Consider the following 27,145-nt stretch of genomic DNA (forward strand, 5'->3'; position numbering starts at 1 on the left):
TTGGGTGGGTTTCAAGGGGGCACAGATAGCGTCTAACGTATTGCGCGGTTAACTCGTAGCAATTTTGGAATTTCGCATTTCCTTCGCTCAATGTGCTTATAGGATTCTAGGTGCTCCTTCTTGTCTGCCCACTTGTCTCAGGTTTTTAATTGAGGCTTTCCTTTTGGTGCTTTTCTATGTTTGTTTGTTCGCTGTAGTTTCCTTTTTCCGTTCCCAATTTCTCAGCTGGTGGTGAAAGAACGGTGTACTGAATCTTCGGTATGCTCGTACGGTATTGGGTTGGTCTTTGGGTTCCTCATCTGTTGGTCGTTGGTTTCTTTTGACACTTTCAATCCTCCCCCTAATAGGTTTTGCGCTGAATTCCTGTCACTCCGCCTAGTTGCTTTCATGTTTTGCTTTTTGTCCCTTTGTCTTTGACCGCACGGTGAGTTTTCAGCTTGCGTTCTCCGGGCAGATCACACCCTGTTCTCGGGAAACACTGTGGCCTTTTTTGTTTTTTGCCCGCCTTTTCCACTTTTTTGGTGAGCCTCTACGTTTTTTCTGGGGTGGGTTTCAAGGTGCAAATAAAATGTCCAGTCTTTTGCGCGATTCAATAGTAGAATTTTTGTCATTCGGTATTATCTTTGTCCATTTTCGTGCCTTTCCCATGTTTCTTGTGCACCGCGGTTACCCTTTTCCGTTTTCGATTTTTTAGGTGGAGAAAGACCACATATAATGTCGTGTATTTTTAATTTAGCAGTAAGGCCTTGTTTAACTTGCTTCTACTTTGCCCAATTTGTGCTGATGCAATTAGGTTATAGGTGCTTCAGATCTGACTGCTTCAGCCATGTTCTGTTGTTCGTTGGGATCTTTTGACCCATTTAATCCTACCCCTACTAGGTTTTTTGCTGCTTGCCATTTTTGTTCCACCACGCTGTTTCCAGTTCCGCTTCATTGGTTCCTCGGAGCTCTGCTCGGTTTTCCCTACTATGTTCATTAGGAGCTGTGTTCAGTAGGAGACGACACTTGATGAATTTCCAGCTTGTGATGACAAAGAGCACGCAGGACGTCATCGTCCGTAAGATAAGCTTACTGCTTGCACCTTCTGGGCACGTAGTTGATTGTTTTCGGGACGCAACGTTTTTTACCGTATTTTGCTCAATGTATATAAACGTGGCGTTTCTTTTTTGTGCGCATTTCCGTTTTTCTGGAGTGGGTCTCAACGGTCACAGATAGCGTCCAGTATTTTGCGCAGTTAATTCGTTGCATTTTTAGAAAACGGAATTTGCTTAGTCCAATTTGTGTTTATACAGTTAGAAATCTAAGCGATTCTTCTTGTTTCCCCGCTTGAGCCTTAGGTTTTGGTTTGAGTATTTTACCGTTTTCCCCTTCCCTTTTAGTAATCACGCATGCTCCCTTTTGTTTTTCCTCTTTTGGTGCTTTTTCCAAGTTTTTGTGCTCTTCAATTCCCTTTTCCCGTATCCAATTTTTGATGTGGCGATAAAAGAACACGCTATACTCATACGTTCATGGTTAATGGGATTTTGATTTGCCCAGTTTCTGCTGATGCACAACCAGATTTAGACGCCGCTTTTTTGGCAGCTTGAGCCTTCTGTTGCTCGCTGGGGTCTTCTGACACTTCTATCCCTCATTATTAGGTTTTGCGCTGTATCGTGTTTCGCTGCACATCACTTTTTCCCAATTCACTTTTTTTATTTCTTCTGGGCCAGTGCTCAATTTTCCCCATGTTATATTTACTAGGAGACAAAAATGAATGTGTTTGCTGCTGGCGAGGATGTAGGGCTCTCAGGAACTCTACGTCCGCAACGTGAGTTTTCCGTTGGCGCTTTCCGGGCGCGTAGTTCCGAATTTGCACACTTCCCCCCGTTTCTCTGCTCCTGATTTTGCTTTTCTTTTTTAAGGATTAAGGGTTGGTTTTTGGGTTCATCTGTTGGTCGTTGGTTGCATTTGACACTTTCAGTCCTCACCCTGATAGGTTTTGCGCTGCATTCCTGTGTCAATCGGCCTAGTTGCTTTCCTGTTTTGCCTTTTGTCCTCTTCTTGGCCTTGCGCCCAATTGTGCCTTGTTATGTTTAGTAGAAGAGCACTGGAAGAGGAGTTTGCAGCTGGGTACGATGAAGGACAGACAGTTCGCCTTTGTCCGCACAGTGAGTTTTCAGTTCGCGTTCTTCGGACAGATCACACCCCAATCTCGGGACACAGTCCTTTGTCGTTTTTTGCCCATTTTTTCACTTTGGTGAGCCACTACGTTTCTTCTGGAGTGGGTTTCAAGGTGCAAATAAAATGTCCAGTCTTTTGCGCGGTTTAATAGCAAAATTTTGTTACTCTATTTTAGCTTCATCCATTTTTGTGCCTTTCCCACGTTTGTTGTGCACTGCGGTCCTCCTTTTCCGCTTTTTAGGTGGTGAAAGAACACATTTAAGTGTGATTTTATTCTGGCCGTAAGGCCTGGTTTAGCTTGCTTTTACTTTGCCCAATTTGTGCTGATGCAATTAGGATATAGCTGCTACATCTGGGATCTTTTGATCCTTTAATCCTAAACCACTATGTTTTTCGCTGCTTTGCATTTTTTGTTACACCACGCTGTTTCCAGTTTCGCTTCGTTGACTCCATCTCAGAGCTGTGCCCAGTTTCCCCTACTATGATCAGTCGGATACGACACTTGATGAACTTCCAGCTTGTGATGACGAAGAGCACGCAGGACGTCATTGTCCGTAAGATAAGCTTACTGCTTTTACCTTCTGGGCACGTAGTTGATTGTTTTCGGGACAAAACGTGTGCCTTTTACCGTATGTTGCTCAATGTTTATTTACTTAGCGTTTCTTTTTTGTGCGCATTTCCGTTTTTCTGGAGTGGGTCTCAAGGGTCACAGATAGCGTCCAGTATTTTGCGCCGTTAATTCGTTGCATTTTTAGAAAACGGAATTTGCTTAGTCCAATTTGTGTTTAAACAATTAAAGAAATCCAAGCGATTCTTCTTGTTTGCCCATTTAACAAGAAGGTTTTGGTTTGAGTGTTTTACCGTTTTCCCCTTCCCTTTTAGTAATCACGTATGCTCCCTTTTGTTTTTCCTCTTTTGGTGCTTTTTCCATGTTTTTTCTGCTCTGTAATTCCCTTTTCCCGTATCCAATTTTGAGGTGGCGACAAAAGAACACGCTATACTCATACGGTCATGGTTAATGAGATTTTGATTTGCCCAGTTTCTGCTGAGGCACAATCAGATTTAGGCGCCGCTTTTCTTTGGCCGCTTGAGCCTTCTGTTTCTCTCTGGGGTCTTTTGACTCTTCTAACCCTCATTATTGTTTTGCGCTGTATCGAGTTTCGCTCCACATTACTTTTTCCCATTTCATTTTTTTATTTCTTGGCCCTGTGCTCAATTTTTCCCATCTTATATTTACTATGAGACAAAAATGAATGGATTTGCTGCTGGCGAGGATGTAGGGCTCTCAGTATATCTTCGTCCTGCACGTGTTTTCCGCTGGCGCTTTCCGGGCGCGTAGTTCGGAATTCGTACACTTCCTCCCGTTTCTCTGCTCCTGATTTTGCTTTTCTTTTTTAAGGATTAAGGGTTGGTCTTTGGGTTCCTCATCTGTTCGTTGTTGGTTTCATTTGACCCTTTCAGTCCTCCCACTAATACGTTTTGCGCTGCATTCCTATGTCAATCCGCTTAGTTACTTTCCTGTTTTGCCTTTTGTCCCCTTCTTGGCCTTGCGCCCAATTTTGCCTTGTTATGTTTAGTAGAAGAGCACTGGAAGAGGAGTTTGCAGCTGGGTACGATGAAGGACAGACAGGACGCCTTTGTCCGCACAGTGAGTTTTCAGTTCGCATTCTGAGGGCAGATCACACCCTATTCTCGGGACACTGTACTTTTTCGTTTTTTGCCCATTTTTTCACTTTGGTGAGCCGCTACGTTTCTTCTGGAGTGGGTTTCAAGGTGCAAATAAAATGTCCAGTCTTTGCGCGGTTTAATAGCACAATTTTTGTTACTCCATATTCGCTGCGTCCATTTTCGAGCCTTTCGCACGTTTGTTGTGCACTGCGGTCACCCTTTTCCGCTTTATTAGGCGGTGAAAGAACACATTTAAAGTGTGATTTATTCTGGCCGTAAGGCCTTGTTTAGCTTGCTTTTACTTTGCCCAATTTGTGCTGATGCAATTAGGATATAGCTGCTACATCTGGGATCTTTTGATCCTTTAATCCTAACCCACTATGTTTTTCGCTGCTTTGCATTTTTTGTTACACCACGCTGTTTCCAGTTTCGCTTCGTTGACTCCATCTCGGAGCTGTGCCCAGTTTCCCCTACTATGATCAGTCGGATACGACACTTGATGAACTTCCAGCTTGTGATAACGAAGAGCACGCAGGACGTCATTGTCCGTAAGATAAACTTACTGCTTGCACTTTCTGGGCACGTAGTTGATTGTTTTCGGGACGAAACGTCCTTTTTTCTATCGTATATTGCTCGATGTTTATTTACGTAGCGTTTCTTTTTTGTGCGCATTTCCGTTTTTCTGGAGTGGGTCTCAAGTGTCACAGATAGCGTCCAGAATTTTGCGCAGTTAATTTGTTGCATTTTTAGAACATGGAATTTGCTTAGTCCAATTTGTGTTTATACAATTAGAAATCCAAGCGATTCTTCTTGTTTGCCCATTTAACAAGAAGGTTTTGGTTTGAGTGTTTTACCGTTTTCCCCTTCCCTTTTAGTAATCACGTATGCTCCCTTTTGTTTTTCCTCTTTTGGTGCTTTTTCCATGTTTTTTCTGCTCTGTAATTCCCTTTTCCGCTATCCAATTTTGAGGTGGCGATAAAAGAACACGCTATACTCATACGGTCATGGTTAATGAGATTTTGATTTGCCCAGTTTCTGCTGAGGCACAATCAGATTTAGGCGCCGCTTTTCTTTGGCCGCTTGAGCCTTCTGTTTCTCTCTGGGGTCTTTTGACTCTTCTAACCCTCATTATTGTTTTGCGCTGTATCGAGTTTCGCTCCACATTACTTTTTCCCATTTCACTTTTTTATTTCTTGGCCCTGTGCTCAATTTTTCCCATCTTATATTTACTATGAGACAAAAATGAATGGATTTGCTGCTGGCGAGGATGTAGGGCTCTCAGGATATCTTCGTCCTGCACGTGTTTTCCGCTGGCGCTTTCCGGGCGCGTAGTTCGGAATTCGTACACTTCCTCCCGTTTCTCTGCTCCTGATTTTGCTTTTCTTTTTTAAGGATTAAGGGTTGGTCTTTGGGTTCCTCATCTGTTCGTTGTTGGTTTCATTTGACCCTTTCAGTCCTCCCACTAATACGTTTTGCGCTGCATTCCTATGTCAATCCGCTTAGTTACTTTCCTGTTTTGCCTTTTGTCCCCTTCTTGGCCTTGCGCCCAATTTTGCCTTGTTATGTTTAGTAGAAGAGCACTGGAAGAGGAGTTTGCAGCTGGGTACGATGAAGGACAGACAGGACGCCTTTGTCCGCACAGTGAGTTTTCAGTTCGCATTCTGAGGGCAGATCACACCCTATTCTCGGGACACTGTACTTTTTCGTTTTTTGCCCATTTTTTCACTTTGGTGAGCCGCTACGTTTCTTCTGGAGTGGGTTTCAAGGTGCAAATAAAATGTCCAGTCTTTGCGCGGTTTAATAGCACAATTTTTGTTACTCCATATTCGCTGCGTCCATTTTCGAGCCTTTCGCACGTTTGTTGTGCACTGCGGTCACCCTTTTCCGCTTTATTAGGCGGTGAAAGAACACATTTAAAGTGTGATTTATTCTGGCCGTAAGGCCTTGTTTAGCTTGCTTTTACTTTGCCCAATTTGTGCTGATGCAATTAGGATATAGCTGCTACATCTGGGATCTTTTGATCCTTTAATCCTAACCCACTATGTTTTTCGCTGCTTTGCATTTTTTGTTACACCACGCTGTTTCCAGTTTCGCTTCGTTGACTCCATCTCGGAGCTGTGCCCAGTTTCCCCTACTATGATCAGTCGGATACGACACTTGATGAACTTCCAGCTTGTGATAACGAAGAGCACGCAGGACGTCATTGTCCGTAAGATAAACTTACTGCTTGCACTTTCTGGGCACGTAGTTGATTGTTTTCGGGACGAAACGTCCTTTTTTCTATCGTATATTGCTCGATGTATATTTACGTAGCGTTTCTTTTTTGTGCGCATTTCCGTTTTTCTGGAGTGGGTCTCAAGTGTCACAGATAGCGTCCAGAATTTTGCGCAGTTAATTTGTTGCATTTTTAGAACATGGAATTTGCTTAGTCCAATTTGTGTTTATACAATTAGAAATCCAAGCGATTCTTCTTGTTTGCCCATTTAACAAGAAGGTTTTGGTTTGAGTGTTTTACCGTTTTCCCCTTCCCTTTTAGTAATCACGTATGCTCCCTTTTGTTTTTCCTCTTTTGGTGCTTTTTCCATGTTTTTTCTGCTCTGTAATTCCCTTTTCCCCTATCCAATTTTGAGGTGGCGATAAAAGAACACGCTATACTCACACGGTCATGGTTAATGAGATTTTGATTTGCCCAGTTTCTGCTGAGGCACAATCAGATTTAGGCGCCGCTTTTCTTTGGCCGCTTGAGCCTTCTGTTGCTCTCTGGGGTCTTTTGACTCTTCTAACCCTCATTATTGTTTTGCGCTGTATCGAGTTTCGCTCCACATTACTTTTTCCCATTTCACTTTTTTATTTCTTGGCCCTGTGCTCAATTTTTCCCATCTTATATTTACTATGAGACAAAAATGAATGGATTTGCTGCTGGCGAGGATGTAGGGCTCTCAGGATCTCTTCGTCCTGCACGTGTTTTCCGCTGGCGCTTTCCGGGCGCGTAGTTCGGAATTCGTACACTTCCTCCCGTTTCTCTGCTCCTGATTTTGCTTTTCTTTTTTTAGGATTAAGGGTTGGTCTTTGGGTTCCTCATCTGTTCGTTGTTGGTTTCATTTGACCCTTTCAGTCCTCCCACTAATACGTTTTGCGCTGCATTCCTATGTCAATCCGCTTAGTTACTTTCCTGTTTTGCCTTTTGTCCCCTTCTTGGCCTTGCGCCCAATTTTGCCTTGTTATGTTTAGTAGAAGAGCACTGGAAGAGGAGTTTGCAGCTGGGTACGATGAAGGACAGACAGGACGCCTTTGTCCGCACAGTGAGTTTTCAGTTCGCATTCTGAGGGCAGATCACACCCTATTCTCGAGACACACTGTACTTTTTCGTTTTTTGCCCATTTTTTCACTTTGGTGAGCCGCTACGTTTCTTCTGGAGTGGGTTTCAAGGTGCAAATAAAATGTCCAGTCTTTGCGCGGTTTAATAGCACAATTTTTGTTACTCCATATTCGCTGCGTCCATTTTCGAGCCTTTCGCACGTTTGTTGTGCACTGCGGTCACCCTTTTCCGCTTTATTAGGCGGTGAAAGAACACATTTAAAGTGTGATTTATTCTGGCCGTAAGGCCTTGTTTAGCTTGCTTTTACTTTGCCCAATTTGTGCTGATGCAATTAGGATATAGCTACTACATCTGGGATCTTTTGATCCTTTAATCCTAACCCACTATGTTTTTCGCTGCTTTGCATTTTTTGTTACACCACGCTGTTTCCAGTTTCGCTTCGTTGACTCCATCTCGGAGCTGTGGCCAGTTTCCCCTACTATGATCAGTCGGATACGACACTTGATGAACTTCCAGCTTGTGATAACGAAGAGCACGCAGGACGTCATTGTCCGTAAGATAAACTTACTGCTTGCACTTTCTGGGCACGTAGTTGATTGTTTTCGGGACGAAACGTCCTTTTTTTTATCGTATATTGCTCGATGTTAATTTACGTAGCGTTTCTTTTTTGTGCGCATTTCCGTTTTTCTGGAGTGGGTCTCAAGTGTCACAGATAGCGTCCAGAATTTTGCGCAGTTAATTTGTTGCATTTTTAGAACATGGAATTTGCTTAGTCCAATTTGTGTTTATACAATTAGAAATCCAAGCGATTCTTCTTGTTTGCCCATTTAACAAGAAGGTTTTGGTTTGAGTGTTTTACCGTTTTCCCCTTCCCTTTTAGTAATCACGTATGCTCCCTTTTGTTTTTCCTCTTTTGGTGCTTTTTCCATGTTTTTTCTGCTCTGTAATTCCCTTTTCCCCTATCCAATTTTGAGGTGGCGATAAAAGAACACGCTATACTCATACGGTCATGGTTAATGAGATTTTGATTTGCCCAGTTTCTGCTGAGGCACAATCAGATTTAGGCGCCGCTTTTCTTTGGCCGCTTGAGCCTTCTGTTGCTCTCTGGAGTCTTTTGACTCTTCTAACCCTCATTATTGTTTTGCGCTGTATCGAGTTTCGCTCCACATTACTTTTTCCCATTTCACTTTTTTATTTCTTGGCCCTGTGCTCAATTTTTCCCATCTTATATTTACTATGAGACAAAAATGAATGGATTTGCTGCTGGCGAGGATGTAGGGCTCTCAGGATCTCTTCGTCCTGCACGTGTTTTCCGCTGGCGCTTTCCGGGCGCGTAGTTCGGAATTCGTACACTTCCTCCCGTTTCTCTGCTCCTGATTTTGCTTTTCTTTTTTAAGGATTAAGGGTTGGTCTTTGGGTTCCTCATCTGTTCGTTGTTGGTTTCATTTGACCCTTTCAGTCCTCCCACTAATACGTTTTGCGCTGCATTCCTATGTCAATCCGCTTAGTTACTTTCCTGTTTTGCCTTTTGTCCCCTTCTTGGCCTTGCGCCCAATTTTGCCTTGTTATGTTTAGTAGAAGAGCACTGGAAGAGGAGTTTGCAGCTGGGTACGATGAAGGATAGACAGGACGCCTTTGTCCGCACAGTGAGTTTTCAGTTCGCATTCTGAGGGCAGATCACACCCTATTCTCGGGACACTGTACTTTTTCGTTTTTTGCCCATTTTTTCACTTTGGTGAGCCGCTACGTTTCTTCTGGAGTGGGTTTCAAGGTGCAAATAAAATGTCCAGTCTTTGCGCGGTTTAATAGCACAATTTTTGTTACTCCATATTCGCTGCGTCCATTTTCGAGCCTTTCGCACGTTTGTTGTGCACTGCGGTCACCCTTTTCCGCTTTCTTAGGTGACGAAAGAACACATTTAAAGTGTGATTTTATTCTGGCTGTAAGGCCTTGTTTAGCTTGCTTTTATTTTGCCAAATTTGTGCTGCTGCAATTAGGATATAGCTGCTGATTCTGGGATCTTTGGATCCTTCAATCCTAACCCACTGTTTTTCGCTGCTTTCCACTTTTTGTTACACCACGTTGTTTCCAGTTTGGCTTCGTTGACTCAATCTCCGAGCTGTTCTCAGTTTCCCCTACTATGTTCAGTCGGATACGACACTTGATGAAATTCTTCGGGACAAAACATGTTCCTCTTTCTACCGTTTCTTGCTGAATGTTTATTTGCGTAGCATTTCTTTTTTGGGCGCATTTGCGTTTTTATGGAAGAACTCTCGAGGGTCACAGATAGCGCCGAGTATATTGCGCGGTTGATGCGGACCATATCTAGAACTTGGAATTTGCTTCGCCCAATTTGTGTTTTTACAGATAGGATTCTAACTGCTACTTCTTGTTTGCCCGCTTGAGCCTTAGCTTTTGGTTTGTGTTTTGCCGTTTTACCCTTCCCTTTTGTTTTTCATGCATGCACCTATTTCTTTTCCCTTTTTTGCTGCTTGTTCCAAGTTTTGCTTCCAATTTTTGAGGTGGTGGTGAAAGAACACGCTATGCTAATACGTCATGGTTAAAGGGAATTTTATTTGCCCAGTTTCTGCTGATGCAAAATCAGATTTTGGCTCCGTTTCAGCCCTGTTGCTCTCTGGGGTCTTTGGACTCTTTTAACTCTCACAACTAGGTTTTGCGCAGCTATCGTGATTCGCTCCAGCTCGCTGTTTCCCGTTTCACTTTTGATTCCTTCTGTGCTCTGTGCTCAATTTTTCCATGTTAAATTTACTAGGAGACAAAAATAAAGGCGTTTGCAGCTGACGAGGATGTAGGGCACGCAGAGTCTTCATCAGCAATGCGAGTTTTCTGCTCACGCTTTCCGTGCACGCAGTTCCGAATTTGTATACTTATTTCCGTTTCTTTGCACCTGATTTTGCTATGCTTTTTTAAGGATTTCCGTCCGTTTTTTCAGAGCATGGTTTTCAAGGGGCCCATATATTGTTTTTTGGGCTGCTGATATGCAGCATTTTTGATACCGGGCATTTGGTTTGCCCAGTTTTTGCTTAGACACAGTTAGGATTCTAGCTGCTGCAAACTGTCTGACCGCATGAGCCTTAGGTTTTATATAATCTGCCGTATTCTTCGTTTTACTCGTACGGCCTAGAGTGCGGGGCTTTTTCTTTGCCCAGTTTGTGCTGATTCACGATTCGAATTTGGGTGGTATTGCATTTGTTTGGCCGCTTGAGACTTCTTTTACTTCTTTTGTGTTTTTTGACGCGTCTACCACCACCCCTACCAGGTTTCGCGCTGCGTTTGCGTTTCTTTTCATATTGGTGTTTTTCCGTACCCTTTTCGTCTCCTTCCCTGCCCTTTGCTCAATTTCTCATATGTTCAGTAGGAGACCTTATTGGAGTAGTTGAAAACTGGGGAGGATTGCGGGCACGTTTTGCGCTGCGTTCAAGTTTCGTTTTAGCACGCGATTCTCCTTTCCACTTTTTGCCTTTCTCTTCCCTGTCCTGTTACCCTCTTATATCGTGCCCTTTCCCTGTCTTTTACTCTCTGTGTATTCGTTTTCGCATCCTTATGATTTTTGTGGTGGTTGTGAAAGGACAGTTACGTATTTTCTACTTTACCCGTTCGTTCCCCCTGAGGATTGAGGTCAAGTCACTTTTTTGTCTGAATGCTTCTTTTAATATTGTCGCTTCTCTGTTCAGCCAACCCGGATTTTCCGGGTTGGGTTTCAAGGAACACACAGCGTGTCCGTTCACTCGGATGTTTGTTACCGAGCATTCGCTTCGCCCAGTTTGTGCTTATGTGCAGTTAGAATTATATCCTTGGTTGGTCCCTGTTTGGCCACTTGACACATAGGTTTTGCTTTTGAGTTAATTTGACCCTCCTAATCCGTCGTTTCATTTTCTTGTCTCCCTCTCTGCCCTGTTCTGTGTTAGCCTGTTATATTTAGCAGACGATACTGGACAAAGAGTTGACAGCCGGGGAGGATAGGGGGCACGCAGGACAGGACATCCTTGGCCGAAATGTAAATTTTCCCGTACTTTTTTTCTCTGCTCGTACTCCTGGGTATTTCTCTTTTACACCATTCGATTTAAGATGCTGCTTTTGATCCGGCCAATTGAGAATTGCTCTGTGTTTTTTTTCACAAATTACGTATTTTTGTTTTTTTTCTTATAAGCTCTTATTTGAGTCTTCTCTCGTCTTTGTGATTTTCAATAACCACAATCTCAGGGTTTTTGCCGCTTTAAAAGGACTATCCTATCCTATCTCAAGAAAAAGACTATCCTATCTTTTTCAATGACTTTTTATGGCAAAGTGTGTCCTTTGCTTTTTTGTCTCTTAAGCGTTTCTTGAGCCTTTTGTTAAAGGTTTGTTTGGTACAAAGTGTCCTGCCTTTTTGTCACCTTGGTCTCGCTTGGCATATCTTCTCTGTTTCTTTAGCTATTCCTTTTGCTACTTGTCTTATCGCGGTTTTGATATCGTTCTCTCTTTTCCATAGTTTTTGTTTAGCAAATGTCATGCCATTGTAAGCATTTTCTCATTCTACGTGTTTTGTTGCGCGCTTTCTGTTTTTCTCTAAGTGCGGTTTTGATCCTTTTTCATTATTTCTGAGTTTTTTGTCGCTTTCTTTTTGCTTGCTATTTTACTTTTTATGTCTCCACGCGTTTTGAGCATTTTTTTTGTTTCTGATACTTCTACCTTGTTTTCACATGATAAATTTACTAGGCGACAAAAATGAAGGAGTTTGCTGTTGAGGAGGATGGACAGCACGCAGGATATCTTCGCTTGCGCTTTCCGGTCACTTAGTTCCGAATTTGGGACAAGCCCTGTCCTACTTTCTTCAGTTTTTTGCTTCTGATTTTGTGCTTTTTGCAGCGTTCACTTCCGTTTTTTCTGGGGATGGTTCAAAGCGGCTCATATATTGCTGACGCATAGGATTTCTGATAGCGGGCATTTGGTTCGCCCAGTTTTTGCTTAGACAGTTAGGATTCTAGCTACTGCAACCTGTCTGACCCCTTGAGCCTTAGGTTTTATATAGTCTCCCATATTTTTCGTCTTGGGTGCAGGCCTTTTCCTATGACCAGTTTGTACTGATTCACAATTCGGAATTGAATGATGGTGCCTTTTTTGCCGCTTGAGCCTTGTTATATTTCTTTGTTTTTTGGCCCCTTTCATGTTTTGGCTGCATTCATTTCAGCTCGGGGTTTTCTATTTCGCTTTTTTGTCGCTTTCTGCCTTGCTCTGTCGTGCCCTGTTATACCATACCTGTTCCCTGTCGCTTAAGATCTGTGTATTATATTATGCATGTTTCGTATTCTTGTGGTGGTGAAGATACGCCGTACGGTTTTTTGACCCGTTTACCCCCATTCCCTACCATGTTTCGCGCTGCGTTCGCGTTTCCTTTCTTATTGAGGTTTTCCGTACCCTTTTCATCTCCTTCCCTGCCCTTTGCTCAATTTCTCATATGTTCAGTAGGAGACCTTATTGGAGTAGTTGACAACTGGGGAGGATTGCGGGCACGTTTTGCGCTCCGTTCAAGTTTCGTTTTAGCACGCGATTCTCTTTTCCTCTTTTTGCCTTTCTCTTCCCTGTCCTGTTACCCCCTTATATCGTGCTCTTTCCTTGTCTTTTACTCTGTGTATTCGTTTTCGCATCCTTATGATTTTTGTGGTGGTTGTGAAAGGACAGTCACGTATTTTCTAGTTTACCCGTACGTTCTTGGTTGCGCGGTTGTTGATTTGCCCCGTTTTTACTGATGCACAATTCAGATTTGGTTGTTGCCTTTTGTTTCGACGCTTGAGCCTTGTTTTAATTCTCTTTAGTGTTCTCTGACTTGTTTACCCCAACCCCTCCCAAGTTTTTCACTGCGTTCGCGTTTAAGCTTGGGATTTTCCGTTTCCCTTTTTGTCTCCTTCCCTACCCTTTGCTCAATTTCTCCGCTTATCTTAAGAAGAGACGTTATTGGAGTAGTTCTCTTTGGCGTTTTTGACCGGATCTGCCATGTTCTGAGTTCCCTGTTAAATTTAGTACGCGATACTTGGAGGAGTCTTGGCAGGTTTTGATACCATTTTCTATTTTTCATAGCTTCTGTTTGGGAAGTGTCATGCCTTTCTTAAGCATCTTCTCATTCTCTACATGTTTTGGTGCTAACTCTTTTTCTGTTTTTCGTCTTAGCGCGGTTTCTAGCATTTTTCATTTTGGTTTTTTTGTTGCTTAGTCCTCGCCTGCTATTTCACTTTTTTGTGTCAATTTCTTGTTGCGTCTTTTTCAGCAATTTTAGTGGATTTTGTTTGGCACAATGAGTCCTGCCTTTTTGATGCGCTAAAATTTTCTCTTAGCTATTTTGGTCTTTGCATACTTTTTTGCTTGCGCCTTTTTGAGCCTTTTTTTTCTCTTAACTGAAACATTGAGAAAGAAGCGAGAAAGAAGCAGGCCACGCTGCGCTTCCGCCATAAAAAAATAGCTGGCAGATTGCCAGAAAAAAGCCGCAATAGCCTCGTAGATCTGCAGTCTCAAAAAGCAGTAAAAAAGACACACCAGAAGAATTCGTCTTTTCATTGAAGGCTGATATGTTAAATTTTGATTAAAAATCTGTATAAGTTTTTGCTGCCTCTATTAGCTGCTCTCAAATAACCTTCAGTTAGAGTGACACACACCCACTTGACCTTATCTCTTTGAATTAAAGTAAATAAAAGTCAATTTCAAAGTGCAGAATTCATTTTTGTGAGTGAGGTAAGTCAAGTGTGACCAAAAGTTCAATCACGCATATGAACAAAAAACTCACTGCACTAAAAGCGAAAAATGACGTCACACGCACTTCAGTTGAAATTGCATGAAAGAATGAACAAAGCAGATTTGAAGTGGTTGTGACGTCATATGGTCGTAACAAAAATTGCGACGACGAAATAAAAAACATAGCAGGACAAGTCCTGATGTACAATTCAAAGAATTTTCATTGACTAAAAAACTAGACCTAGAACGGACTATGAGTGAATTGGAAGAACCATTTAGAAAAAAATCAGATCAAAAAAATTGGAAAAACAGTAAAAATCAAAATCAAAAATCAAAACAGTGAAATTGTCGCATGTGAATAAAAAACCACTAGCGAGAAAGCGAATTTTTGTTCAAACACCGTTTTCTCACTCTACTTCAAATTTAGAGCGAAAAAATTTTACGCCGCAAAACCACTCGCTTTTTCGCTCCATTTCCTGTTTCGGCGTGACCAAAATCACTACTCCAATTTGACTTCAAAAATCATGAAAATGTGTGAACAGATCTTAAAAAGAAGACAGCTCCCCAATACAATTCAAATTCTTTGAATTGTAAAAAACCAAGAGAAGGTCAATAATAGCCCCAGCTATCGCTGTGCGGCTATTAAACAAAAAAAATGAAAAACGCTTAAAACCGAGCTACGACGAAAAACGAAAAAGCGCGCAACGAAACACGTCTGCCACAACGTGTCCTACCCTTTTCGCGCTTTTTACTTCTTTTCTGTTTGCTGTTTTTGTCTTTGTCTGGTTTTTGTTTATGCGTTTGTGAGCGTTTTTCTCTTTTGGCACACCGCGCCATGCGTTATTTATACAATTCTTTGTTTCATTTTTTTTAATTTGAATACAATTCTTTTAAAATTCTTTTCCAGTTTTCGTTCACGTGTGATAACTGTTTTTTTTTTTACTTTTTCATTTTTGTCTATCAAACGTTTTCGCAAGTGGCTTCTAAAGGCTTACTTAGGTAGGTAAGGTCTAGCTTTTTTGGTTTTCTCAATAAAAATGTACTGAAATGCTTGACATGTCCTGCTAAACGTTCTATTTCGCTCCACCTATTCTTCAGATTTTTTTATTCGCAAAATACATATACGCTTAGATTTGTTCTACAAATTTGCGGTTCGTTGTAACTTATGTAAATGTAAACAAAAAACTCTTAAAAATTGACAATTCATTCAATACGACAAACTGTCCCATGTTACTCCAGTTCAGCTAGGCAAATCATCCCTATAACTAACCCTAAACATATTAAGCTTCCATTCAGAAGCAAAATTGAGCATTCAGAACCAAAAATTGCATGGTCAATGAGAACATTTTCTCGTACAGTCCGCCATATTCTCTTTGGTTTTAGTTCTAAGCAAAAATCTGTCACACTTACGTGGTGTCGCGTGGGTACTGTGTTGGGTGGTCCTTAGCTGCTGTCGTGGTAGTTATAGTTGCAAAAATTAAGACTAAGTGTTGTCACTAGTCTGGCCGTTCACGCCTGCAGATGACCCGGCAGCACCTGCCTGTTGTTGACTAGAGCCGGTGTTCTGGGATGATCCGGGTTGGGGTACGGAGGGCGAGTTAATGGTTAGCTTGCTAATATCGACACTGGAGGGCAGGTTTCGCAGCTCATCGGTGGAGAACTCGAAGAGCGGAGGTAGATTGTTTCCACTTGTCGATTGGTGAGAGGCGCCACCGCCGCTAGACACTACTGCTGAAACAAAGCCGAGCACGTCAGTGACAATAAATTCATTGTTACGAACATCAATTAGAGAGAGAGAGAGACTTAATTAGTTTAGCAGAGATTTGAAATAAAGTGGGGTGAGTTTGGTCGACTTTCAAACTTTGCTCTCCACTACAGTAGTAGAGCTTTCGAAGTCTTATCAGCTCACTTCTAATTACTATAATCTCTAAGCGGTTCTTGAGACTGCTTGAAAATTAAGGTGCATAACAACTCAATACCGTTCAAAAAGCACATACCGTTGTTTGAAATAGGTAGCTTAGCGTTTGGCTCGCGTAACTCGTCGAAGAATCGATGCGCACAGGCGGCGATTGGTGTTATCCTCTCATTAGGTGTGTACTCCAACAACTTGGAGACCAAATCAATCGCGTCCGAGGGCGTCTTGGATCTGAATACCTTCTCCCAGGGACTGGCTTTGATCTGGGGGAACTTGAATTCGGTGTAATTGGGATTCATCTGTTTGATTTGCTCTTTAGAAGGTGTGCCCAGCACCTTGATGATCTCGACCAGCTGGTCAACCCCACTGTCCCCTGGGAAGATGGGCTGGCCGATCAGAAGCTCAGCCATCACACAGCCAGCAGACCACACGTCTGGAAAACCGAACAGAGTTCATCATACTTTACTATTTTTGACCACTACATTCTTTAATCGAAAAAGTTAAAACAATTTCGGACAACTCAGTATTACGTTAGCGCTAAAATTCCGCTAATTTATTTCAGCTGTTTAAAATTGTGAACGACTGAAAACGCATTTTAGATCACGCAAAACTCAAGAAGTAAAAGACAAAAAAAGTCATTCGAAAAGTCGAATCGCTAAGTAAACGTTTTCGATCAATTTTCCGGCCATCAAATCTTTCGAATATTTATGACAAACTCATCAAAATTGAGGGAAAACGCAATTAGGAAAAACGTTCATTTAGTTACTCACCAATGCAGCATTTGTAGTCTGTGGCGCCAAATATGAGTTCGGGTGCTCTGTAATATCGAGAACAGATGTAGGATACGTTGGGCTCTCCCACTTGCAACTTCTTGGCACTAAAACACGAACAACTGATCAATTAGGATTCTAAATACAGTTGTCCCCCACCCCACTCAGCAGGGTGTAATTTTTACAATCCCCCCAAGTTAAATTGCTCATTTTACATATAGCAGAATATATGCTAGTTTCACTTCGCGCTAGTTGAAAACATAGACTTCAGATTGGCGAAACAGCTGCCAAATAGAATTACGTGATGTAGAATATAGATAGGAATAGATACAGAATTGAGTTGATGCAGTTTCCAACCTCCTTAATAGTAAGACATTTTAAATAATTTTTTTTCGAAAAAATTAAATTCGCTATTTTAATTTAGTCTGCATGCTTTATTATTAACCATAACCATTGTAGAGGAGACCTATAATCACATTGATAGGAGTTAGAGTGATCTCAAGTGACCTTAATAAAGTTAGAAACCATTTAGAGGGCGATAAAACAGTTATGATCAAAAACAATCACAGTTCAGCTTAAACCTCGCCGCCAGTTAGTTTGAGAAATGACGTCACGCACAAAAACACAGCAAAAGAGCAGTGAAATAGCAGCACGAAAAGATCAACAAAAATGAAATGCTCTTTAAAAATTTGCGGCGTCAAAAAATGTAAAACGAAAAATAGCGTCAGACGACGAAACAAAAACAAAAACCAAGTTCACTGCAATATAGCTAACCTCACCTTACAGCTACTATAAATACTAAGAGAAAAACGTATATTATTAGGAATGGTTTCAAACCTCCTAAGTATCAAATTAAACGCTATAGTGTCACTGTCGTATCTCGTTCTGATTTGGATGAACAAAACCCCCGAACATCGTATGCGCAAAAATGACCAACAAAAAAATTTTTAAAAACCCTTAAACATAGCAACATTTTTTGAAAACATTGACTCTATCCGTCCTTAGAATAAGTGCTTAACACAACAAACTTGTGAGAATCAATGACAGCCGAAGCAAAAAAGGGAAGAACATGAAAATTGGAAACTGTGAAAACCAGTGGCAGAAAACCTCAAAACTGCAAGCCAACACCCATAACCACAGCAGCCCATAAAACGTTGAAAGTAAAAAAAAATTGGCAGTTCTAATGGCTGAAAAGGGCTAAAAAATTACAATTATAGGCAAGATTCACAAACTCACTTCAACCTTTCAAAAACGAAAGGAATCTCAATGAGGAAAAAGTAAACTATAAGTTGCAGCCAATAAATTGCCTCAATTTACTCCACACTAGAAGGCCAATACGAATTTATTGGAACCAAAACATCACCTCTTATTTTTTCGAAGAGCAGGTGTCAAAACCTCAAAAAAGATTGCTATGAACTCAAACTAATTAGGTTCACCCATTACTTATTAGCAACCGATGCCATTACTTATTATCAATCTGCCATTACGAGATGTGATAAAACTGCAATAAGTACAAACACTAACAAAACAAAAAACAGAGTACATTTTTTGAAAACAAAGAGCGTAGACAAATAGCGAAGATAAAACCGCAACACAAAAACTGAGAGAACTCTATCGCATAATTTAGGCATCCTTAGCAACCGATGAAACGTGCCATTAAAGAGACTAAAAAACAAATTTCCTTAAAACAAAATTTCCTGAAAACAAAGAGAGCAAACGTTTTAAGAGGAATTAGATTCGAACTGAAATTGATTAAATATAATACAAATCTATAAGACTTGTCCCTAATAAGATTAAATGAAAAGACCACAAAAAGTACAAAAAAAAATTTTAAAAAAATCATTAAAATATTGTACGAGTCACAAATAGAGTACGAGTCATGAAAACCACTAGCCTAGCCATAAACGCAAACATAAATTAGGTTCACATATGCCTCATTCGCAGCTAATGATACTGCCATTAAAGACACTAGGTGATAAGATAACAAATAAGGAAGAGGCAACAAGAGCGTCAAAGTAAAAAGCATTAGCTGCCCGTCGATGGGTTCAATAAATTGAAATAGGGATTATTAGAATGCATATGTATCATATTAAAGGCACACAAAAGAAGCACTGAAAACAGCAGTCAGATTAAGGCAACAAAAAAAATTGCTTTAATAAAACGTGTTCAAATAACAACTTCCACTCCACTTTAAAAGTACTTAAAAACAAATCACGCTTCAAGCCAACTCGCTTTTTGGCTCCCTTTACAAATCCAACGTGCTTAAAATCCCCACACTCATTTCAATTCTCAATGACGTGAAAACAAAAAAACATAACCGACTAAACGTCGGAAGAATTGCTCTTGAACGACTAGTGGGAGCTCTAATCAATTGCAGGCTGCTTCAGTCGGGGGGGGGGGCTAAATGGGACTAAGAAGTTCTATAGTGGGCTTCAAATAACCACATTAGAGGTTAACATATACCACCATTAAGATTTAAAGTAAAAAATGACACCAGTTTCGGCGCACTTTTCATTTGACTTTTAGTATTAAATTGCCGCCAATTGCGTTCAGCTGCTTGCAATTGTGATTGAGAGGGAATTTTAGATCACGCGAAATGCAAAAAGTCAAGGGCGTAAAAATCACTCGAAAAGTCAAAATCGTCAAGCGAAAATTTTGCATAAAAAAGACACACACGTTTACAATAATTGCTATGAACTACGTTCAAGAGCAATTAAAAATTCTTTATAAATTGTAACTCCTGGCAGAAGACTTTTGCAGAAGACTATTGCAAATAACTATTGGCAGAAGACTATGCAATACGTTTACTTTTCCTTCATTGAACGACCATACATTTGACAAAAACCAACGAAAAGTTTTCATGTAGAGAAAAATGGAGAGAAAATCAACGACAAAATCACAAAAAAAAAATTAGCGACAAGTGCAAAATCAGAAAAAAAAATCACAAAAAAAACAAAAAAAAAACATGAAAATCCTCCACAGTTTGATTGACAATACTCAATTATCTTCATCAAAACAACTCAAAATTCTTTCAAAAAAACAAATCAAAAGGCATGCAAAACAGCTAATTTGAACTATAGAACTCCCCATATGCTAAAAAAACCTGAAAACAAAAGTATTTAAAAACAAAATGAATTCAAAAATATTTAGAAAATATGATTTTTTTTCAAATTACGAGAGCACATAGAGCCAGAAAAAAATCATTGCAGCAAATAGAGTGTTGAAATGCTCGCAAAACAATAGGCAAGTAATAAAGAGCTAAGAAACTTGTCTAAGATAAAGAATAAAACTGCAAAAAAATGAAATTTTAAATTCTCATTTTCCTAAAAAAAACATTTAATACCAACAAAATTCTATTCAGTTGGTATCTAAAAACTCCTTGACTGCTAAGCGTCTATTCAAATCCCACCTAAGCAGTAAAACAAATCAAAAAACGAAAAATCGCTAAAATTAGCCTAAAATTCAACAAAATATCTGAAAGACCTCCCAATTACTATAAAACTCATACTAATTACCATAAACAATAAAGCCACAAAAATCCACAAAAAAGCCGCTCAATTTTTTTTTACACCTCAATTTCTCGCTCTCTCCAAAACAATGGCATGAACAAAAAGCCACTCTCGTTTCGCTTCAATCTTCAGTTTTGTTCAGCAACCAAACCACTCCAATTTGTTCGCGCATTTCATTTTCTACTCTAAAATTCACTGCAATAAAATTGATTTAAAAGGATTTCTCCAATACTCAACTTCGAGACGTAAAAAAAACAGCACACCAATGTGGATTGTAAAAAAGATAGCACTCCACAATTAAAATTTCTTTAAATTTAAAAAAAAATAGGAGCGCAATAATAGCCTGCTGAGGGCGGCTATTAACAAGAAATGAGGAAGATCCGAGAGAAATTACTCAGAGCAGATTTTTTAGCGTCATGCGGAAAGTTATATGAAATTTCTCAGAGAACAATATCTTCACTTGGCAAGTCGTCCGTGACTGCAGCAGATGTAGAAATACTGGGATGAAATTGTGATTTAACAGGGAGTGAATATTTTCACCTGTGCTGAAAATTCCATACGATAATGACAACAACAACAATCGCATTTTTTCCGAAAGAAGCAGAACAATTAAAGGCCTCGGTGAATGGTTTCTACATTTTTGTTGACTCTCTCCTATTCATCGGACGACTGTCATGTGTATGTATGTGTGCGTGGGGTGGTGGCGGAAGGGGTGGGGCGTACCTGCCGAAGTCGCATAGTTTGAGGATTCCGGTCTCGGTATTGAGGAGTAGGTTCTGGGGTTTGATGTCCCTGTGGCAGATGTCGTGCATGTGGATGTAGTGCAGGCTCCGCATCAGCTGGAACATGTAGAGCTTCACGTTGAAGATGGGAATGGTCGTCTTGTTCTTACTGTAGTGCCTCGCCACCCTGTACACCGTCTCAGGCACGAACTCCAACACCAAATTCAGATACACCTCGTCCTTCTACAACATCGCTGCTATCCACAATCAAGTACATTTAAACATGCAAAATTATCATCACCTACCATTTGGCTGACAATTTTTATTGTTACTCTAAATCATAGGCAACTAGGTAGCTTAAACTTGGTTAAACAGCAGCTAATGAATTATGCAAGAAGCAACGCATACAAGGTCACCTTGAGGCATTGGCCTATTTAGGTTGAAATAATGAAACTAAACTTGGCGCCCCCTCTGATTTTTTCTCTCTAGAATAAATCCTATAAAGATCAAAAACATAGCATATTACAGCTTTTGAACTTCAGTTTCATTTTAATGGAAAGAAAACGTTTTTCTTTATTTTTTTTAAATCTGAACATATTTTCTTTCCACAATCTGTTCTCACTAAACGCCGAAACTGAAAAAAGGCTTTGTTATCTGACTTATAGGTGAGCTCAAGAAAAAAACAAACTATTTTGGTTCTGCGGCTCGAACTTCCAGCGATAATTTAATTTTCTTTGGTCCGTCACGTTTAAGAAACTGATAAACGCCCTACCAAGTTTGGCTTCTAAGCTATTGTAATAACCCGGCAATGGTGCCACGATTAAATACCTTTATCAAACTACCTTCAGACAACGAATACCTCTCGCAGACAAATAATTCTCCGCTTTGAACAGCGCTTATTGCTTTGTTCTAAAAGGCTTGAATGCTCTATATCATTGAGTTCTTTTTTGCTCTTCTGTTACACATTAATGTTCAATAACTGAATTGCCCTTTTTTGCTCCCGTAACACAATTTTCGCCCCTAACTTGCATCACTTGGGGGAAAAAAGCTTGACATACAGGGGATTCACCACTGAAGAAAAATTAAAGGCAATAAGTGGATATGAAAAGCAAAAAATTAAAACTCATCCGGATCTTTTCCGTTTGTGCCCCCCCCCCCCCAGCTTAGTGGGTGCATATTATTTGCAACCCCCAGACGCACGTGCAATATTTTTACATAATGATTTACTATGTAATGACACGTGCTCTGTCACCGGGGGGAGCATGACGTACTGGGGGCACAAACGGAAAAGATGCCCTCATCCTATATGACGGCACCAACAATGCTCTTAAACATCATCAAAAAATGCATAAGACCACTTCGGGGATGAAGCCAAACTCGTGAAACAATGCATTGAAAAATTCAAACCAGAAGTCTTTGTGATATGCGAAGTTCGTCCACACAAAAATGTACCGCAAAACATGCACAAAAACAACTGCATTGACGAATTTAATGAGCTAATACATAGTCCATACAGTGGAAATTTGAATTTTAAATATTGAATGTCAACAAAAACAATAGAAGGAGCGGATTAATATCAGTCACACTGACGGCAACAACAACGGACACAATTTTTTATTCATCGATACTGTGCACCTTAATCATCGATTTGGAGTACCGTTACTAAAAAATTGGATGCTATCAGATTTACTACTTAGCTCAAACGATCGAGTAGACAACACTAAACCATCAAAAAACAGACCATAAATACAGGGCTGTTTGAATGATGCTAAAGCTAAATACACTCAAGCAAAAAAGTTCAATTCAACAAGCACCACAGATATAATCCGATATGGTTCAAATTCTTGGCAACATCAATATAACCCTAATTTTTGTTGTAATGGTTCATGTGCTCAACAACTGCAACTCAACTGCTCATAACTACAACTATTGATGAAAATTTTACAGATGTGAAACGTGTTTACGGAAGCTTAGTAGCAACAATCTCGCATGATCATTCTAATGCAGCTTCTATCCCACAAGGTATTTGTTCTCTTTCTTCCATTGACCTCAAGCTTTCCCGCGTCAGCAGAGAAAGAGAGATAAAACATATCGTGTGTTACGAAAATAATATGCAGGGGTCTCTCCATTAAGTTCACTTTGGGAGAAAAGATAACGAGTAACAATTAAGCTAACACTTAATTGGTCCTCCTTTCTCCATATTATTCAACCTCATTCGCTCAAGTGGCACTGAAAAAATCCAAGACCAATATTCTCCCAGTCCCAGACTCAAGCAACACTTGAAAATTGCGAAACAAACTACTGCTTGAATTGCCTGAGCAATTCAAAAAAAAGCTTTTAACAGAAACAGTTGATAACAACATATACCAAAAGTACTTTCTGTACCAACTGTACTGTGCTTCACGCAGACATGGTTGAAAAACAATTGACGATGAAAATTTCTGCGATCCTTTTGTAGACGATTATGCCTGCTTTCGCAACGACATATCAACACGATATCCAACTATCAGAAGCGGGGGAGAGGAGTTACGGCGCTAATTCCGATACATTTGTCGCCTAAAGTAGGATATGAACAAAATCAGTTAAGCCCCCAAACTGAATCACTCTGGATCGGAAAAAAACACTTACTCAAAATTGTTTATTGTCCGAATAAAAAATAATCTATCTTGTTTTTAAATGAATTAGCTTCAAATCTGGACTCTGCTACCACAGAAAAGGAAAATATCGCAAGAGGCGTATATAATACTGACCTCTTAAAAAGAGGAGAATGAGAAAAACTGCGCATCTGATGGACTACACGTTCAGATTAACAGAGAACCAGAAAAAATCTCCAACGAATCGAAAAATCGAACCTTAACCGACTACCTCATATATAAACCGGCTTTAATTGAAAAAATTTTCACTTCTGACACTAACCTAAAAAATGAAAATTTTGGTGTGCTAGCAATTTTTAGCTACAATGCAAACTTAAAACAACCCCGATTGATTAAAATTATTAATGCAACAGAAATTATATGAAAAAAATCGCGCTACAAAGCAGCTGTAAAGAACAGTGTTAAGTGGTCGCTATTAAATAAGAACAATTGGAACTCATCTTAACTGATGGAGGTTTTTGGTTGTCTGTTATTCTAGCGCGAGCAATAGTTTACCATGCACCTCTTAAAAAATGTTTCAAACAGAACTAAAAGAAGTTTTCAATTGGTAGATAAATGGTTAACAAGAAAAAATAAGTTTGTAAAAAATTCCAGAGATAAATTTTTATTTGAAAGTCTACTTAGCGACCAAATTTTAGGTCATCTGTGGAGCGAAAAAATCATCGCTACAACGCAATCAGGATTTAGGAAAAATACTGAACCACAGACCTAATCATGTACTGTAAACAACAAGAAACTGCTTGTACTTGCTCCCATACCGGAATGATCCCAGGCTTTTGATTCCGTAAATCACAAATTTCATGACAAAAATAAGATATCTTAGTTTTGATACATCGTCTAGGCTGCTGATCAAAAATTTTACTGAACGAACGGTCTTTGGTGTACAACTGCGCAACTTATACATAAAACATATGCATAAATACAACGAAACAGATTTTACTCAATATGCAGATGACAAGATTATTCTCATGGGCATTTAGTTCATCAATATAAGATAGCAAAAAAATTTAAAAGGGAAACACAAAAACTAACTAGTTTTTTCCAAAAAAATGAGTTAATCTTAATGCTACCAAAACTAAGTTGATTGTCTTCAGGAAAAACAAAACGAACTACCAACACACCTGGTTGTTAATAACGTAGTCATTTATGAGAAAGATAAAAAAATTTAGGAAACAAAATAATTGCTGCCGGTAAAAAGACTATTTATGCGCTGAGAAGAAGCATTCCAGAAATGGAAAAAATGATCCTCGACGCGTTATTTTTGAGTCACATTGATTATTCACCAACTATCAATCAGTCTATCAACCAAAATCTTAAACTTAAACTTGAAAGACAATTAAATTGGGCAGTCAAAATTAGCTTCTTCAAAAAAAATAATTTTTTAGAGATCTGAAGTAAAAGCATGAAGTTCTACTTATGCACTATTTTTTAAAACGACTGAATTGATTCTGGAAGATAAAAACCAACCAATTCGCTGCATTTTACAAAAACACTGGCCGCGACCTTACAACCTGGAAAATTAACAAAAATGAAAGCTGAACTCATTTAGGGTATAAAAACAGGAGCTTGAAAATAGAAAGGCTTTACATGACCGGAACTGTCTACCTTGCTAAAAGATCTCAATCATAATTTTGAATAATTTGAAAGAAACCCTCCCAGACAATTGTCGGACTGTTTTTCCTGGAAACATGTTATGTTTACACTCTAGCTCATGACGGGCTCCAATACAAACAAACTCATTCTTTAAAAACAATGCTGTTATTTATAATACTTTTGCACTGCTATTATTTTCAATACGTTTTCACTACCAATGGAAGTTATGCAATGTAATTATCCTTAATACTTTAGCACTGCCATTTTGCTATGTGCAATATACCTATTGTTTATCGTGCAGCAATAATGAAATAAATTCAGAGTTCTTTTTTTTCAATCTTTTCAGTTTTCATTTTTCAAATAGGTTACACGTTTGTCTGCAATATTTTCATTCTTGATTTGTATAGACCGTGTCCCTAATAGGAAGATTAGTGGCAGGGTCTATATTTAGAAAAATAGCAAACCCGGAAACTAAAAAATTTAAAGGCGAGAATATCAGCGAAGCTTCGTACAAACCCAAGCCTGGAGTCCAAAAAAACATTGGAAAATCTAATCACTTGTCTCTTACGGAAAAAAAGAAACGGACTGAAAAAATATAGTATAAACATAACTGGTAGATTTCCGGAAAATAACCGCCTTTGATTCCCATAACCACTATTGGTATTGAAAGAAGAGAAAAACATGATTCTTATTGGAAAACAATTTTTGAAAGTGCGGACTATTTTGATGTCATTTTGTAGTTGAAAATACACCTGTTGCATAGTGAGACGATACAGGAGCTAGTATCAATAACAATATACATTAGAGATGGTAACTAAAACTTATATGAACAAAGTTCGAGTAACGGGCATCAAACTGAGCAACATGGGTTTATCCCGTTTCCACTTCTGACATTGTTTCTTGAACCTGCTTCTGTTGACGTTGAACTTATCTGCTGTGCAGCTGCAGGTTAAAAGCACATTGAGTAGAATGAGCGAAGAGTGAAGCTAGCTTAGAGGAGTCAAAGATTTCACGCATAATGTTGAAAAAGCCGCGAACTGAAGTAAAGCAAAAAACTTTAGTTCGACGAAGTAAAAAAACATAGCAGGACAAGTCCTGAACTACAATTTAAGAAATATTCACTGACTAATCAAAACCTGGACCTAGAATGGACTAGGAATTTACAGGAAAACCTTTAGTTCATCAATATAAGATTGAAAAAGGGAACCACAAAAAATTTAGTTTTTTTCCAAAAAAATGAGTTAGATCTCTATGCTACTAAAACTTAGTTGATTGTCTTCAGGAAAAACAAAACGAACTACCAACACCAATGGTTGTTAACAACGTAGTCATTTATGAGAAAGATAACCAAAAATTTAGGAGTCAACATAATTGCTGCCGGTAAAAAGACTATTATTGCACTGAGAAGAAGCATTCCAGACATGAAAATGATCCTCGACGCGTTATTTTTGAGTCACATTGATTATTCACCAACTATCAATCAGTCTATCAACCAAAATCTTAAGCTTAAACTTGAAAGACAATTAAATTGGGCAGTCAAAATTAGCTTCTTCAAAAAAAATAATTTTTTAGAGATCTGAAGTAAAAGCATGAAGTTCTACTTATGCACTATTTTTTAAAACGACTGAATTGATTCTGGAAGATAAAAACCAACCAATTCGCTGCCTTTTACAAAAACACTGGCCGCAAACTTACAACCTGGAAAATTAACAAAAATGAAAGAGCTGAACTCATATTTAGGGTATAAAAACAAGAGCTCCAAAATAGAAAAAAGAAAGGCTTTACATGACCGGAACTGTCTACCTTGCTAGAAGATTTTCAATCATATTTTTCAATAATTTAAAAGAGACCCTCCCATACAATTATCGGACTGTTCTTGGAAAATTGCTATGTTTAGCTCATGACGGGCTCCAATATAAACGAACTGATTCTTTAATAACAATGATGTTATTATTAATACTTTTGCACTGCTATTATATTCAATACGTTTTCATTACCAATGCAAGTTATACAATGTTGCGATCATTAATACTTTAGCACTGCCATTTTGTTATGTGCAATATACCTATTGTTTATCGTGCAGCAATAATGGAATAAACTCAGTGTTCT

General features: G+C 39.4%; 1 protein-coding gene across 2 annotated transcripts in view; it reads right to left on the reverse strand.

Moving 5' to 3' along the window:
* The window catches only part of LOC142353515 (glycogen synthase kinase-3-like), an 87,029-nt gene that overhangs the window by 6,163 nt on the left and 53,721 nt on the right, over positions 1–27,145 (reverse strand). The window contains exons 4-7 of one of the 2 annotated variants that reach the window (XM_075405770.1): positions 20,791–21,032; positions 16,559–16,665; positions 15,871–16,221; positions 15,284–15,601 (exon numbers count right to left, since the gene is read on the reverse strand). In XM_075405770.1, coding sequence (XP_075261885.1) covers positions 15,357–15,601; positions 15,871–16,221; positions 16,559–16,665; positions 20,791–21,032 — 945 coding nt within the window. In that variant the 3' untranslated portion in view covers positions 15,284–15,356. Of the gene's footprint in view, positions 1–15,283; positions 15,605–15,870; positions 16,222–16,558; positions 16,666–20,790; positions 21,033–27,145 lie in introns of both variants that reach the window. The other variant, XM_075405769.1, reaches the window with a different exon arrangement.

The sequence above is a fragment of the Convolutriloba macropyga genome, chromosome 14 (assembly GCF_964194025.1).
Source record: "Convolutriloba macropyga chromosome 14, txConMacr16.3, whole genome shotgun sequence".
Classification (NCBI taxonomy): Eukaryota; Metazoa; Xenacoelomorpha; order Acoela; family Convolutidae; genus Convolutriloba; species Convolutriloba macropyga.